At 39.8% G+C, this 17440-nt stretch overlaps 1 protein-coding gene across 1 annotated transcript in view; it reads left to right on the forward strand.

Annotated features, from left to right (window-relative positions):
• The window catches only part of TRIO (trio Rho guanine nucleotide exchange factor), a gene marked incomplete at its 5' end in the record, with an annotated part of 463708 nt that overhangs the window by 330405 nt on the left and 115863 nt on the right, over positions 1-17440 (forward strand). Inside the window, 1 exon segment of the mRNA XM_072411970.1 lies at positions 12905-12997. Coding sequence (XP_072268071.1) covers positions 12905-12997 — 93 coding nt within the window.

Raw genomic sequence — 17440 nt, forward strand, 5'->3', positions numbered from 1 at the left:
GGAAACTCCGAGATCGTCTCTGCATTCACCGGCTGGAGATCGCAAGGACAAGAAGTGTCCCAAAGACCTGTGGGGACCACCGGGGCGCCGGGGGACGACAACTGAACAAGGTAAGTGGGTTATTTAATCTTTTTAGGGACCCCGAGTGTGACTAGGGATTACCATTTTTGCATGGAAAAACCACCTCGAGTAACACTCGGGATTACCGCTAAGGGAGTTAAGATACTAATCTCTATCCCAATCATACTGGAACCCCATGCCCAATGGAGGCCTAAGGGGGGTTCTGGGACAGCTGGAGCATTTATTTGAAACATTTGATTGAGAGGAAGGATGAGCAAAGTGAATTGGCTGAGTAGCTGTATGGTGATCCCCATCTTGGGAAGCAGGAGAGGATGGTGGGTCCAGGAGGGTTCCCACCTGCTAAGCGAAATTGTTGTGAGTGGGAAATGAATGATCCAATTTCTGTGAGCTTGGTCCAGATCATACAGTGTTTTTGGGTAGGCTCATTTCTTTCTATGTCTGTACTCCTTCGTTTTGTGTACAATATTGCAGTCTAAAATCCCAATATGGGAACTTCTAGGGAGACAAGGTTAGTGTGTTTATAATAAAAAAGAAGGATGGGGGAGCGTGGTCACGCTATGGTGGCTTGAGCAGTGCTTGCTGAGAGCTCCGTGCAGCCTGCGGCTTTTCTCCTGTCTGGTCTCCCCGCTCTGTGTTTTTCAGACCCCCCCACAATGCTCAGAAGCACCGTGGCCTCAAGCAGTTTTTTCCTCCGGCAGCTGTCCCCTCTGCAGCAGCTTGGGAATCCAAGATGGCTCCGCAGCATGCCTTAACACACAGGGAAGCTGCCTCTCCTACAGCTTTTTCTGAGCCTCCTTGTACAGCAGACCCCTGCCCTCCCACTCCTGTGCTACTCTCTACATCTACAGCAGCTCTTTTGGATTCTCAAGTAAGTGTCTTTTCTACTGAGCACTTGGAATCTAGATTGAATCAACTTCCTTCTAAAGATGACATAGCAGGGATGGTGAATGAGTTGGCTGCTTGCATTGAGAGTTCACTTAAGAGGGAAATAGAGGGGCTAAGGCAGCAGATTACAACTGTTACCCCCAGAGTTGCTGTGCTTGAGTCTACGTCCTGCAGTGTGGAGACCCATGTTTTGGCGTTAGAATCTTCCTCGGCCACTTTAAAGTCTCATCTTACCTCTTTGTATTTGCGCACTGAAGATAACTTGAATATAAATCGCAGAAACAACATACGAATTAGGGGCATTCCTGAAGCTACTGCCAACACAGACCTGAGGTCTACTGTCAGTGCTATTTTTAACAGCTTCTTAAATCGTCCGCCAACTGTTGCCCTTGAATTGGATAGAGTACATCGGGTGAATGGGTCGCGGGATGTTGGTAGACCCCTGCCTAGAGATGTATTATCTCATGTACACTTTTAGATTATTAAAGAAGAAATAATGCGCCAAGCGTGGCGGAATGGTCCTATGGACTTTGATGGGGCACCCATACAATTGTTACCAGATCTCTCCAGCAGCACGTTGAGAATGTGTCGGGTTCTGCAACCCCTACTGGATTTTATCCGTACTGCAAAAGCTTCCTACAGATGGGGCTATCCATTTCACTTGTTGATCACTAAAGGTGACTCTGTCTTTGCATTGCATAGACACTCTCAACTACCAGCTCTGTTTGACTTTCTGCAGCTGCCACCGATTGATCTCCTGGACTTGCTGGCTATGCCTGTTGAGGTCCCTTCTACCTCCTCAAGGATCACGAGAGCACGGAGCAACCCGAGCAGGCGGCAGACCAGCCGTACGGGCCCGCTGTTCCGCCCACAAGTTGGCCCTAACGAACCTTAAGTATTGGGACAATATATGTGAGCTTATTGTTCTGCTGGTGATATAGGCTATATAGGTATTTTGGCGGACCTTATTTAGGTCGCCATTGTTCTATGTTTGAATGGTAATTTTGCACTAGAGAGTATATTCTTGCTGCTGTATACTATATGCTACCTGAGTTTTACCGCTAGCTGTATGTGCATGTGTATTTGGTTATTAACGGCTCAGGCAATTTGGTGGGGACGGGTATTTCCGGGGCCATTCCATGTGTATAGGTGGGGGGCTTCCGGGAGATCTCCGGATCCATGTCTTAGTAGTAGCTAAGACTTATAATGAGCATATAATGACTTAGTGGAGTCATTATATATGCACTCACCGTTACTGTTTACATGGGTTGGTTATTGGCGGGTTTTTGGTGCTCAGTGGTTGTTATAGCCGTTGGCGAGCACATGCTCATCGCTGTGGTGTACCTCCTCCCCACTTAAACGTTCCATAGTTCTCCGGGAACTGTACAGATGTAAGTGTCAAGTGGCGTTCTTACAAGAAACCCACTTTAAATATGGGCATGTACAGAAAATGTCTGATCGCTATTTTGATAAGTCGAATCATAATACCTCCGCTGAGTCCAAATCCAAGGGGGTATGTATTTTGTTACATAAATCGGTTCGTTGGTCGCTGCTAGCCTGTTGCACTGATCCTGAGGGTAGATATGTTATGATTAAGGGGTCAATTGATTCACATACCTATACCTTTGTTAATGTTTATTTTCCCAACAATTGCCAGGTATTATTTTTGGAGTCTCTACTCAAAGTTATTGACGATTTTAGTGAAGGCACACTGATTGTGGGTGGTGACTTTAATTTTGCCCCCAATCCTTTGGTGGATGTAACCAGAGATGCTTCAGCTATGTCTGAAGCAGCCCTAAGGAAGATCAAACGCCTCCTACACACGCATCAACTAGTAGATATATGGCGTATCCTGCACCCCACTGAGAAAGACTTCACCTTCTATTCTCATATGCACAAAACTTATTCCAGAATTGACCTCTTTCTCATCAAACACTCCTCAATAGCGACAGTGATATCTGCAGACGTGGGTGTGATTTCTATTTCGGATCATGCCTCGATTGCCTTGACTGTGCGGGCTTCGCCTACTGAGCCGAAATCTTCCTCCTGGAGACTAAATGACTCCTTGTTGGATACACCGGAGATACATGATAAAATGGAGACTGAGCTGAGGTCCTATTTCCTAATTAATGCTACCTCTGTGGATAATCCACTTCACCTATGGGAAACGCACAAATGTTACATACAAGGCTTGCTTATTCAGGCGGGTCATAGGTGCAAAAAGGAAAGAGAAGCGAATTTAAACAGATTGTGGGAGTTAGATAGTGTATTAGAGAAATTCTGCGTTACAAGACTAAATTTATGTTCACCAAATGCAGGGGTTACTACAATGAATACTCCAACAAATGTGGCAAGGCTCTCGCCCAGGCACTTCGGGAAAAGAGGGCCAAAACTTTTATTCCCAGTGTGGATTCCTCGTCGGGCGGGCGGGTGCACACCTCCTCAGATATTTCGGAGACCTTTAGGTCCTTTTTTGATAAGTTGTACAATTTAGACAGAGATTCGGTTCCTGCAGCGGATCCCACAAGGGTGGAGCTGATTAAGGCATATCTGGGTTCCTCGGGACTTCCCTCCTTGTTTTAGGAGGTGGTGGAGTCCCTGGGGGCTACAATCACAGCAGAGGAATTGGCCTCCACGCTTACTAGAGCGCCCACTGGGAAGGCACTGGGCCCGGATAGCCTAACCCTGCCGTACTATAAAAAAAATTCCTCTCGATACTTTCCCCATACTATCTATTGGCATTTAATGCCTTGACGGAGGGTTCGACTCTACCCAGGGACACATTGGCAGCACATATTTCTTTAATTCTGAAACCTGATAAGGACCCTAACTCATGTGCTAGTTATAGGCCAATCCCACTATTGAACTGTGACATTAAGCTATTTAGCAGCATTCTGGCAAAACGCCTGACGCCCCTGACCTGGATTGGATCTCTATACTCTACTCCTACGGCACAGGTTAAAGTGAATGGTTTACTGTCCAAGCCTTTCTCTATTAGCAATGGCACACGACACGGGTGCCCCCTGTCTCCTCCCTTGTTTATGCTGGTCCTGGAACCTTTTCTTAGGCAGGTTAGAGCGAACCCAAGTATTCATGGGATTGAAGTACATGATCAGGTGCATAAAGTGGCGGCCTGTGCCGATGATCTCCTTTTTTTTGTTTCCTCCCCTAGGGTCTCTTTGCCTAATTTATTACAGGAGATTCATAGATATTCAGTGCTATCTAAGTAAAAAATCAATTTGCAGAAGTCAGAGGCATTATCTATTACATTACCTGTTCCGTTAATGGACTCCCTGACACCGTGCTTTCCTTTTAAGTGGGCAAAATCAGATATCTTGTATTTGGGCACCAGGATCCCTAGGGATTTGTCCTCAGTGGTTAACCTGAACTTTCTGCCACTACCAAACAGGGTGAGATGGGACCTGCAGTGGTGGAAGCAACATGCATTCTCCTTCAGTAGAGGCAACATTCTGAAAATGAATATTATGCCGAGATTGCTATATTTGCTTCAAACCCTCCCGGTTTATATCGACCGGGTACCACAACAGGTACTCTACAGGTTTAGGCAGGAGTTTCTCTGCTTTGTCTGGGGGGGTGACAGCCCTCGTATCGGGCGACGGGTTTTAAGGTTGCCTAAAGTACGTGGAGGTATTGCCTTTCCTGATCCCATGTTGTACCACCAGGCTACACATGTGGGACGCTTAATAGACTGGTGCAGAAATGGAGGCCTTAAGCCATGGGTAACGCATGAGGGAGCCATTGCCAATCTACCGTTAGCAGGGGCCATGTGGTCCCCTCCAGACACACTATCTCCCATTTTCAAGCTGCCGCTAATAGGAACGACCCTCCGTGTTGTGCAGAATTATTTCAGGGTCTCTGGTGTGTGTACTTACCCTTCTCGATTGTCTCCTATTCTGGAACACCGGGGGTTTCCCCCGGGCGCATCAGATCCTGGGTTTCGCTCATGGAGGGAGCGGGGAATTTTCAGAGCATCTCATTTTTTGAGGGGCACGGAGTGGGCACCTGTCTCTGAACTTCCAGAGCTGGGACCATGGCGCAGCTTGCAGCTGCGTCATTTTCTTCACTCCCACCATCCAGGTTTGTGCGCCCCCGATCACAGGTGGAGGGGGTGGGTGTGGCCCAGGGCACCATTAGGGGGACTCTCTCTGGTGCCTACCAGATGCTATTGACGGATACTGCCCCCTCGACTTCAACTTTACCATTTTTACGCAAATGAGAAGGTGACCTTGACACCACGTTCTCCCCAGAACAGCAGGATCGTCTCCTGTACATGGGTCATAAAGCCACTCTCAGCAACTCTTATCAGGAACTGAACTATAAATTGCTCACGCGGTGGTACAGAGTGCCAACTGTATTAGCCAAAATGTATCCAGGAGTAGATGATAGATGCTGGCGTTGTGAAGCGGCTGCTGGCAGCCTGTTTCATATACTCTGGGGGTGCTCTAAGCTGCAGTCTTTCTGGTCAGGGGTGGAGGCGGTTATTGAAGAATTGACAGAGGTAGATATACATACCAGCCCGGAGCTAGCCCTTTTACATTTGAATGATTGGTCTAAAAAGAAATACCATGCTTCTTTACTCAAACACCTTTTAAATGCTGCTAAGGCCTGTGTTCCAGCCCTGTGGAAACAATCCTCTCCTCCCACCTTGTTGCAATGGTTTAGAAGAGTGAATGACATTATGGCAATGGAAAGACCTTATTACCAGTCAGGACGGTAGATCGGATAAATTACGAAATACTTGGTTCTATTGGATACAGTATACCACTACTCAAGCATACCTTTCAGTATATAGTGAGGCTGATAACGCCGACAATCTGTTTTGAATGCAGAGGATATCATTGAATTATTGCTGTGTGTTCCCTACTGTGTTAAATCTGGCCTTTCTTCAATCTGGCCTGCAATGCCGTGCTCCTCCCCCTCCTCTCCCTCCCCCTCTTTCTCTATTTTGCTTCTATTTCTCTATTTCTTTCTTTGGTTATTTTTGTTAATATTTTGAAAATTGCCTGTGCTCGGTCATTCTGCTTGTTTGTTCATAATATGTTTGTGATGCGGAAGATGATAACACAGTTGGTGTATTGTATGTTTTAATGTTTAATACCAGTATGTATGACTGTTCACTGAATAAAAAAAAAAAAGAAGGATGGGACATTACTTGGGGGTAAAAGACACTTGGTTTACAATAAAAGAAAAATAGACTGGCAATCCCTTTGGTACATCGGCCTAGTTGTATCCCTTTCCAATATTGTCACAAAAGAGAAGGGGATCCTTTGCACTCGGTAAATAGACTGGCCAAATAAAAGCTGAATCGCTGGTCTAGGCAAACCCAGGGTAGAAAATAATGAGTTAAATGAGAGTGTTCTCACAGGAGATATTGTGGCCTCTCACAAATCGAATCCCAGTCCTGATAGAGAAGTCTTGGTGACTGCCAGAAACTTGAGACAGACATCTCATGGCTGAATTTGGGGCCATCTTTTAAAGAGAGCCACTAAGTACCACTAAGAGCCAAGCCACTAAGTAATACAAATGTCTAAAAAAAAATTGGCTTTAATTTTACTTTCTCACTATTGGTTTGTTTATTACATATCCCAGAGGATCTCTACAGAAATATAAATCCTCTTTAATCATACACTTTTTGAAAGCAGCCAAAAGCCTGATCCCCATTTCTTGGAATCAAACATATCCAACAATCTTGCTATGGTTCTGCAAGATGAATTAGATATATTTTTTGGAACAAACTAGAGTTATTGCTAATGAGGCAACCCAGAAGTTTTCTCATATTTGGTCTCCTTGGGAGATGTACACCTACTCAGTTGAACACCAAAATATGATTTAGGTTTACATTTATCCACTAGTTCTCCTTCCAGATAGTGTCTTCAACTACTATGCAAATATATACTTTTGTATATTTGCATACTTATTTTTTTTTCTTACTATGGATGAACACTAAATGCAACCCCCCCCCCCCCCCCCCCCCCCCCCCCCAAACACACACACACACACACACACACACACACACACACACCTTTACCTCTAGTTCTATACACCCACACAGAACCAATGTTATTTTAACCTTATTATTTAGATTCAATGCTTTGTCATTTTATAAGTATGTTATATGAAGACTGAATAATAATTTGCAGTTGATTTGTACTATATGACCTTTGTTAACACATTCAGTACTATACATTGTATGTTGTATGTATCATATTTCTTCATTTTCCAAAAAAATATCCCTTTTTAAGTGTGGAAAAATACCAGGTACTACTGGAACCCTAAAAACTTTAAAAAAAATGTATCCAGTCAGCATGCTCTCTTAATAGGATCACAGAATAGAATGAATTTTAGAATTGTATAAGTGCCTAACATAGTCTGCTATTAGGTATACACTAATTCATTTCTCACTCAGTTTTTCATATATTGCTGTTTGCAATAAGCCAGTTGACAGGTGTACTGATGAAAGTAGGAGTGTTCTTTTTGGACCTAGTCGTCCGCAGTCAGTTTGTCAGATGACCCCTAAACACTGAATTCAAGCCACAGTACACTGTAAAGACAGTGATACATGGTGGCACAAACTTCATGATATGGGGAAGTTTCTCATACTTGGGTGTTGGGCCTACTTATTGCATACCGGGTATCATCTATCAGTCTGAATATATCAAAATATTTGAAGAGGTCATGTTGACTTATGTCAAAGAGGAAATGCCCTTGAAATGGATGTTTCAACAAGACAACAACCCCAAACACACTAGTAAATAAGCAACATCTTGGTTGTAGACCAACAAGATTGGTGTTATGGAGAGGCAAGCCCAATCCCCCAACATTAATTTAATAGAAAACTTGTGGCGTTACAAAAAAAAATGCTGTTTCTCGGGCAAAACCAAGAAATGCAAAAGAATTGCAGAATGTAGTTTTTCCTGAGTTTGAATACCTGCTCACAGGTGCCAGAAGTTAGTCCACTCCATGCAACACGGATGTGCAGCAGTTCTCAGAAACCGTGAATATACAACTAACTTTTAGTTCAGTGATTATAAGGAAAGCAAAATTTTGAAAAAAAAATCAGTTTGCAAACAAGAATGCAGACACTGCTATATTGTTTGTTTGTTTTTGTGAACAGCCTAATATTTTATTGTCCTTTCTATGCAAGACTTTTTTTTTAATTTATGTTACCTAAAACCCACAAGACAATAAAGTGCCTTCAGAAAGTATTCAGACCCCCTTCTTTTTTTTCACAGACCTCTCTATATGAGGCCTTGTAGCTGACAATGCATATCAGAGAAAAAACCAAGCCATGGTGTCAAAAGGTACTGCCTGCAGAGCTCAGAAACAGGATGTTGTAAAGCACAGATCTAGGGAAGGCTACGAAACATGTTTCTGCTGCACTGAAGGTTTCCAAGAGCACACAATGGCTTTCATAATTCTCAACTAGAAAAAGTTGGCACAACCAGGACTCCTCCAAGAGCTGGTCGCCTAACTAAACTAAACAATTGAGGAAGAATTGCCTTAGTGAGAGAGATGACCAAGAACCCAATGATCATTCTGACTGAGCTCCAGAGATCCTCTGGAAAGATGGGACCAAATTCCAGAAGGACAACCATATGGCAGAGTGCTTATATTGAAACCTTCACTCTCCAAAACACATGAAAGCCTTTAGAGTTTGCAAAAAAGCACCCGAAGGGCTCTCAAGATTCTCATGCCTGATGAAATGAAGACTGAAGTGTTTTTCCTCAACTCTACTAGATTTGTCTGGAGGAAACCAAGCACTGCTCATCACATACCCAATACTATCTCAACAGTAAATCATGGTGGTGGCAGCATCATGCTGTGGTGTAATTTTTCAGCAGCATGGACCAGGGGTTGGGGACTCTCAATATTGAGGGAAAGCTGAATGGAGCGAAGTACAGAAACCGCTTCAATGAAAACCTGTTCCACTTTAATTGGTCCAAAGGGCATGACAATGATCCAAAGCACACAGCTAAGACAACACAAGACTAGCATAGGGACAAATCTGTGAATGTAGTAAGTCCTAAGTAAAGGGTCTAAATACTTACTTAAATGTGATAAATCAGTTTTTTAATTTTATAAATTTACACAGTTGTCTAAAATTCTGATTTCACTTTGTCAATATGGGGTACTGTATGTGAATGAATGAGAAAAAAAAATAATTTAAACAATTGTAGCCTCCGGATGCAAAATACCAATTGAGAAAAATGAAAAGACTCTGAATTTTTTCTGAAGCCACTGCATATTTGATCTTAAGAAAAAAATGATGGTAGTTATATCAGTTACATCAGTGCTTTTATTATTCTTTCTGTGTTGTGTGATATTTACAATAAAATAATTTTAGTGCACACAAACAGTACAGTCTTGACATAAAGGATGTAAATAAGTCAAGGAAAAAAACCTAATATGTCAAGCCAAAAATTGCTTGTGCCTGTTGAAACTGAAAAACTACCGTTCCCATTATTTTCAGTGGAAAATGCTTCTTAAAAGAGTTCATTTTAAAATATAAAATAATGATGAGCCAAAAATACTTAGAGCTCATTATTTTAACATACAAAAATACTTAATAAAGTAGGACTAAAACCTAAAATAGTTTTGTTTACATGTGTGTTGGTCAATTCCCCTTTTTTATATGCACATGCCTCCTAGGTGTTCATGGGGATCCTTTAAACTTTTTAGACCCATATAGGAGGAAATGCACATTAAACAGAAAATCGTGGATGTGCTTTGTACCCTGCCATAGACAATTTTAGCAGCTCTAAACTCAGAAGTTTGTGGAAGCGAGGGGTTTCTGGTTTAGGCACTGCAGTGGAGATGGAGAAATCTCCCCATTCTCCAATCACTGACATATATATCCCGACTTTTTTGGGTACTGTACAGGACCACAGGTAATGGTTCTTGGAAGGGAGATATGTTTCTCTATTCTACCAGGGTGTTTTCTGGAAAAGAGCCCAGAAATAGCAGGTGGCAACTGTGCTAGGGTTACCATTGTTTAGTTTATTTCAGGGCTCTGGAATGGGAATGAAGGTACTGAGTGGGCCTTTTCATTCCACCTAGGTACACCCCTGAGTTTGGGCTACAGCCAGACTGGAGGTCTGCACAGGTGTGCTGAGTAGGTTTTGAGTAGTGAAATTTCATTAGCATGGCAGCATTAGAACATAAAAATCCTATATACCCATAACCTATCAAAATGTGCTGCCCTGTTACAAATATCTATCCGCATCTCTGCCTTGAACCCTAATTTCTCTAGAACGAAAACGAGCAGGTAAATAAAAATGTAGGGGGACACTTTTGGCTAACATCCCCCCAAACTTTCATCACAATAGTATCATTACAACATAAAAAATGACTGTACCTTTCCAATACCTGAACCCCAATTTTATTGTAATTGGCAGAGTTTTTCATGTTCTGTTGATGCCCTAGTAATGAAATATTAGCAGGTGTTAGTAATGTTGTCCCCTACTTTCACCTACATTTTTGGTTTTGTACACCCCAATGTTCTAGGGAAAGTGGGATTTAAAGACAAGAAGAAAACAGAGCAGCATAGTATGACAGGTATATTTTGTGGTAGGTAGGTATAAATTAAGAGGTCCTACCCCAAGTCCCCTTTCTATGTAGGTGGCCCTGGAGTCCCCAATTTTCATTTTTAATTAAGGGCTCCTAGGCGTACTTGCTTTTGAAACGGCTCTCCTAATGTAAATTTTTCATTTTTTGAACCCCATATCCTACTCTTCCTAAAATCTTGAGGTCTGAAATTATTGTAATCTTTGATTACCATAGTAACAGCCCAGAGCTAGCCCTTTACCATAGTAGCTTTGATAGTACCATGTGCACCCTGAAAATGTAAAGTTGTTTTGACCAACTGTTCAGGAAATATGAAGGTTTAAACACGAATTGTAATTGTAAACACGAATATGACATGCATCCTTTACATACACAGATGTCAATATACTCGCGCACAGGCTGAAAGTTTTTACAGGCATTTTTTTTTTTTTTTTGGAACATAGAAGAATAAAAGAAACAGCTTTTGGTGTCAGATAGAGGGTGTGACTACCAGTGTCCCAATCCCATTGTAGCTGCCCCGCTCACCTATCATCAGCATCCCTAATCTTGTGAACAGATGACAGCCAAGCACTGTCATCCGTCCAGAGGATTATGATACGAGGTGGGCGAGGGAGGCCTGACTGCTGGGTTCTGCGCAAGGCACAAAGCAGGTGGGGAAAACTATGGACTCTTGTGGAATCTTAAGAGTTCAGGTCTGGTGCAGCATATATTTAGCTATTGCATTCCCTGGCCTTATAGCTCTGATAAAGGTGGATTGAGAAGCCACCAAAAAATTTTAGCTTCTGTTTTTGTGACATTTCATCTGGAAAATGAATACAACTACTGGACTTAAGCAAGCATGCCACTCTTTTCCTTCAAATAGTCTATCTCTATTGACTTTCCTAATAGAGATTCGAGCTAGACCCTTTTGGTTTAAATTTTCAAGTGTAAAACAAGCAGGTGTTATTTCAATCAGAGATTTTGTCAAAATTTTCCCTTGTAATTTTTTGAACTTGTACTATTTTAGGGAAACCAGGTTTATCGGGTACTTAATTTTCTTATTTAATTTGGCTTTCAAATCATCGATCTTCTTTATTAATTTTTAGTGATGGTCTAGGAAAATGAAACCTCTCCAGAAATGTAAATCTACCAAGGATAAGATTTATATATAAATGCAAAGTTTAAAGAATAATTCCTTTTTATGATGGTATGCAGCCCTCTAAAAATTTACTACATAGTTGCACTTTATGTAGTTCTTGCTTTAGGCATATGATTTGTTTGAATAGAATTTGAGGTATTAAGTGTTCGATCCAGGGTAATAATGAAGTTGGCAGATGTCATCAAGGTCATTCCTTGTCATTTCAGTGAGGCCCTGAATCCAGACATTGTTTCAACATCCCATGGCTTTTCTAGTCATTATTTTTGTAAAGCACTAAATGGTATTTACAGGTTTTTTTTCAGAAATGACTTGTATACGTAATCATTTTCATTTGTCTGTCAAGCCCGTTTTTAGTTTCCACAATGTTTGTTATTGGGAGCATGTATGTTTCTGCTTTCAGTGATTTTTTTGAGGCCATGCACTTCCATGATTGATCCTAACATTAGGATAATGCAAAACTGCCCACACAGAAATTATTGATTACCCCCTGTTTTCCCATATATAGATCAGTCATTACCTCTATTTCTAAAAGTAGGTTTATTTATTGGTATATACTAATTTAGGGATTATTCTGCCTTTCTGATGTTGACAGCTGAAATTTACTGTTTTACATCTGCCTGTATCAGAATTCAGATTTCCATTTCTATAAGCAGTTGTTTCCAATAAAATAAATAAATTGTGAATAGATTGTATCTTAAGTTAACTATTTAAAGTGAAAGTATGTTTTTATATTTTGCTTCCATGATGTTTTAGGAAAGAAAATATGCAGCTTTTTAACAACAACATTTATCATGGGTGCTTACCAACAAAGGCCATTCTGAGGCCTATATTACGTCCAAATTACGTCTTCCCACTTTCCATTGGCACAGGCGGCTGTCATAGACATTCTGCCCTGAGCATGTTAGCTGGATTTGGGGTTTATAGCTGGAGTGTCACTTTAAAGTGTATTTAGGGTCAAAAAGTTGGAATTGGTAAAAGATTTTCTATCACTGTTGTGTCTTCAGGCCAATGAAGGGTAATATTCCTAGCAGACACAAGTGGCAAAAACTAACTGAATAATGTTGTTCCCCCTTGAAAAAAAAGGAAAAAAGGATTTGGTCTATACATTTTAAATATTCTACATTAAGCTTTTTTATTGATAAACAAAATATTTAACCTAATTGAGGCATTGAAATTTTAATTTGGCTTTTACTATTTTTTTATTTTTTTTTAAAGACACCTCGATTACTGGTACGTCCAACAAGTTCTGAAACTCCAAGTGCAGCTGAACTTGTCAGTGCTATTGAAGAACTTGTCAAAAGTAAAATGGTAAGTTAAAAAAATAATATATAATACATATGTTGTTTAGTTGTCAGTAAAAAATCTTCACTGCACTGCACATGAATAACGTAGCACTCCTTGGAACTTGGGTATAGAATGCCTGTGTACATTTGAATAGTTTAACCTTTTCCTGGAGTATAGATAACTCTGAGGAACAATTTTGAACAAATTTATTGTTGACTTCAATTTTTAAGCCTATTTACACTAAAATAGGTATGCTTATTCTGAAAGTGCAGTAAGTTTTTTTCTATCATGTCGGGTTTTTTCTCTACCACTTATATTAATGTGATTACCGTAGCGTAGATTTGTATAGGCTATTCATTTACACGCAAGGCAGTGTGGCCAGAGGTTCTCTACGTAGTGAACAAGTAAAAATTATTTTTCTACTTACACACATATTTTCTTTTTTGCAGATCATGTCTTGCTCTGCTTTTTCTCGTCGTAAGTGCCTAAACAACCCTGATAAATTTTGGTATATTTGTGGCAGTTTCACCATTCCCAGTCAAAGGGGCAAACATCAGCACATTTGTAGAGCAAGCCTATTTGGCATATTTCAAAGTTAAACTTGGTGTTCAAGATAAGTCTTGGGCCCCTCATAAGGTGTGCAAACAGTGTGACCAGGGTTTACGGATGTGGACAAAGGGAACACGTGATAAGATGCCATTTGGTATACCTATGGTTTGGCGAGAGCCAGGATATCATTTCAGTGACTTTTACTTTTGTATAGTGAAAACTTCAGGATATAACAATAAAAAAAAATGTAACATAGTCTAGTCTATTGTAGTCTACCAGATGAAACCCCAGTGCTGGTTTTCGTTATACTACCCTCTTGAAGAACATGATTATGGTGATGAACTAGGTGACAACAATGATGAAGAATTTGAAATTGAAGAGGACTCTGTTCATAAAGGATTTGATCAGCATGAGTTGAGTGGTTTGGCACATGATTTGGGACTATCGAAGAAGACCTCAGAACTCCTAGCATCAAGACTGCGTGAGAAAAACTTACTTGAAAAAGGAACAAAGGTATCGTAATTTCAAACCAGAGAAATTTTATTTCTGCAGTACTTTAGAACTGAGAGTGGCTTTGTGTATTGCCATAACATACCTGGTTTAATGGAGGAATTGGGAATTCCAATCTATAACTCAACCGAATGTGGACTATTCATCGATAGCTCAAAGCTGAGCTTAAAGTGTGTCCTCCTTTACAATGGCAATATATTTGGGTCAGTCCCAATTGGCCATTCAGTTTCTCTTTGTGAATAATATGCAGACATAAAGAGAGTCATTGACATTGAGTTGTTGCAATATCACCATCACCAAGTATCCCTGTTATCTGTGCATGTGGGACAACAGAGCTCGTCAGAGGCATTGGGTGGAAAGAAACTGGCCTCCAAAATCTGCCCTAAAACCAGGTGATCCAAACATTCTACATGAGCCACTTGTTGATAGAAAGAATATAATATTCCTGCCTCTTCACATGAAACTGGGTCTGATGAAGCAGTTCGTTAAAGCTTGCCTGTTTCAAGTACCTCATTTTTGCATTTCCTAGCCTGTCATTTTAAAAAATAAAGGCCAGTGTGTTTGATGGTCCACAGATTCGGCATCCCATCAAAGATTAACATTTTATCAGCACAATGTCAGAAGTTGAAAAGAATGCTTGGTTATCATTCAAAGCCATTGTCAAGGACTTGGAAATGGTAGTTTACCCCATCCAAGATTCTACTTCTTACTGAATAGAAGGTTAGATGTCTGAAAGGGTTACTTCATATATCCCTTGGTGTTCTTCCAAATAAAGCATAGTGTGTGCTGAGTGTCAGCAGTCAGTTCCAAAAGACAAGTCTGTTTTGCTAACATATATGACTCTCTCCCAAAATTGATGGGATAACACCACAATAAAACAACTAGGAAGGAAACCTAACAATATATTTAAGAATAAACAACCTTCAAGCAACAGTTATAAGATTAGGTTGTTACACTTTGCACCATAATTTTCTTTAAAAAAAAAATAATTCAGCTTTTACCTTGTTTCTCGTATTCAAACAAGGGTATTATTGGAAAATAATTTTAGTCTCAAAAAAAGTCACCTGACGAAGCTGGTATGGCGAAACGCCTCGGGCATTAAGAGACACAAAGGACAATATTATTCTGTAAAAACTTGATTTTCAATAATAGGAACCATTTGTCTAGATTTGAAGAAACAAAGACCCCTCTTTGCTACATAAGTCTAATGCAGAATAAAGAATGGTTGAAAAAAAAATCCAATTGTATGACTATAATTTTAAACTGCTACACTGTTATATTATACTTTAATGTGCATTAAATATAAATAGCCCCCAAAAAAACTCTTTCTTCTGTGTATCCTTTATACATAAAAAATTAGGTTTTGTTTACATAGGGGTTGGCTACAATATCATTATTTACCCCATAAACAACATTCACATACCTCTATAGTGTGAAAGATATTGAAATTCTGATCATCTGCAAAGCTGCATTGCACCCTAATGTATTTAAAGGGAATGTATATTTTATTATTAGTTTTCAGAGCCTAAAAAAGGTATATTTAAAAACTTAGTTACATTTATGTTGTATACAAATATATATATCTTCCAAACAGCATTTTGAGCTGGTTGCTTGTGGGTTTTTCAGATCATCTGTGGCTATTCTTTTTAAAATAGCTAAATGTTTACAGGGTCCAATCAATAGTTTAAGATGTATTTATACCTACAGCTTCGAAAAATGTAGATTTATCAGAAAATCAACAATAAAAAAGTAATACTTATTTGGCTACAAAACCCTCTTTTCTACTCCTATTTTTCATAATTTCCAGTTGCCTTATAATGAAGTTTTCACTAATGCATAATTAATGGTAAATGGTGGTTGTTACAGAATTCATTTTAATGTTTTAACACAGATATAACCCTGTTTTCTGTTTTAAAAAGGAAGTAAATTCTTTCTTAGGTTTACTGTCATTACAAAAGTTTATAGGTTTAACCACCTGGGCGTTACACTGATGTCTAGATTTCTGTACCAAAAGCGGTACACTGTTTTTCATGAAATTTTTTTTTTAATTGTAGACCTGTAAGTTACAGAAATATGTCCGAACAGGGTTCTAGTAGATATCATGAATATAAAAAAGTAACCATTACTCAATCCCAGAAATGTGATAAAGATAACTGGATAGATATCACTTTGGAAAAAGACTTCATATATGTGTTTTCGAGGTTGGTAATTACAAAACATAAACAAGGGGATAAAAAACGTTCGGAGGAAGACAACTACTGGCAGCATCTTGCTGTGGGGTCCCGGGACTTGGATCCATGTTGTGATCTGCCGTCCGCTCCAGTCAGCAAAGTTAAAAACTAGGAAACAAGTCAAGGGGGTGAAATATTTGTTGGTCCATTGTGCTTCACATCTCACTGCAGATGCCAGCAGCAATAGCAAATTTTTTATTGCTGCTGAAGGAGCTGTGGGGACGGGGTAAGTATTTGCTTTCAGTTGTAATTGGATTGTCAAACAATATATGACAATCGGATTGCAATATAACGTTTGTTTACATTTTTAACCATCTGGTGAGAAAAGTTCGGGTTTAACACTTTTTGCAAGTGGTTTTACTCCGAACATGGTCGGATTTAACGGCCAGGTGGTTAAAAGTGGCCAACATAAAACCACTTCTGAGAAACAGCTGCCCCAAGAAGAAAAGGTCTGTGGGATGTTATTAGTTCGCAAAATAAGATATCATTTTTTTCGAATCACCAAGAAGCTAAAGGTGATGGTTTTTGCTGTCTCAAGCTAAATGGACAAACTTGAACCAATTCATGCTGCATAGCTTATTTTTCACTGTTGTAGACATTAGGTTTTTTATTTAAACAGTGCTTACAGTGACACGTGTGAATGTATGAAAATTTCACACTGTAACTAAAAATAGACACCATACTAAGTACTATACCATACTAAGACATACCTACTAAGGAGCATAATAAAAAGTGAATTATGTAACTTTATACTAGCTTCTGGTCCTAAAAAAATGTCCCAGAAATGACTGGGGTAGAGCGTGTAATGGTTGGATAAACATTTGTTTATTGGCAGCTGGAAGAACAATTATATCTACTTGGATCCATTTCTGGCCTTCTACACTGACAACAGTCATATTACCTCCTTGAGAAAGTTGTCTTATAGGTGTATGTTTGAAGGGCAACTGATAATACATGTTTTTAATCATCATCCTAGTATATTCTCAAGATTGAATATTTTTGCTTTTTCAACAGCTTTAAATACTTTAATTCATTTTTGTTGGGCTAGAGATATGTTATTACTTTATTTTGTTTCTTATTCCCTTTTTATTTATTTTTTCCTGTCATTTTGTTTAGATTGTGTATACTGTTTTTTTTTTTCTTTTATGTCATTGTATGTCGTTTTCAGAAAATTCCT

Source organism: Pyxicephalus adspersus, chromosome 5, assembly GCF_032062135.1.
Source record: "Pyxicephalus adspersus chromosome 5, UCB_Pads_2.0, whole genome shotgun sequence".
Taxonomy (NCBI): Eukaryota; Metazoa; Chordata; class Amphibia; order Anura; family Pyxicephalidae; genus Pyxicephalus; species Pyxicephalus adspersus.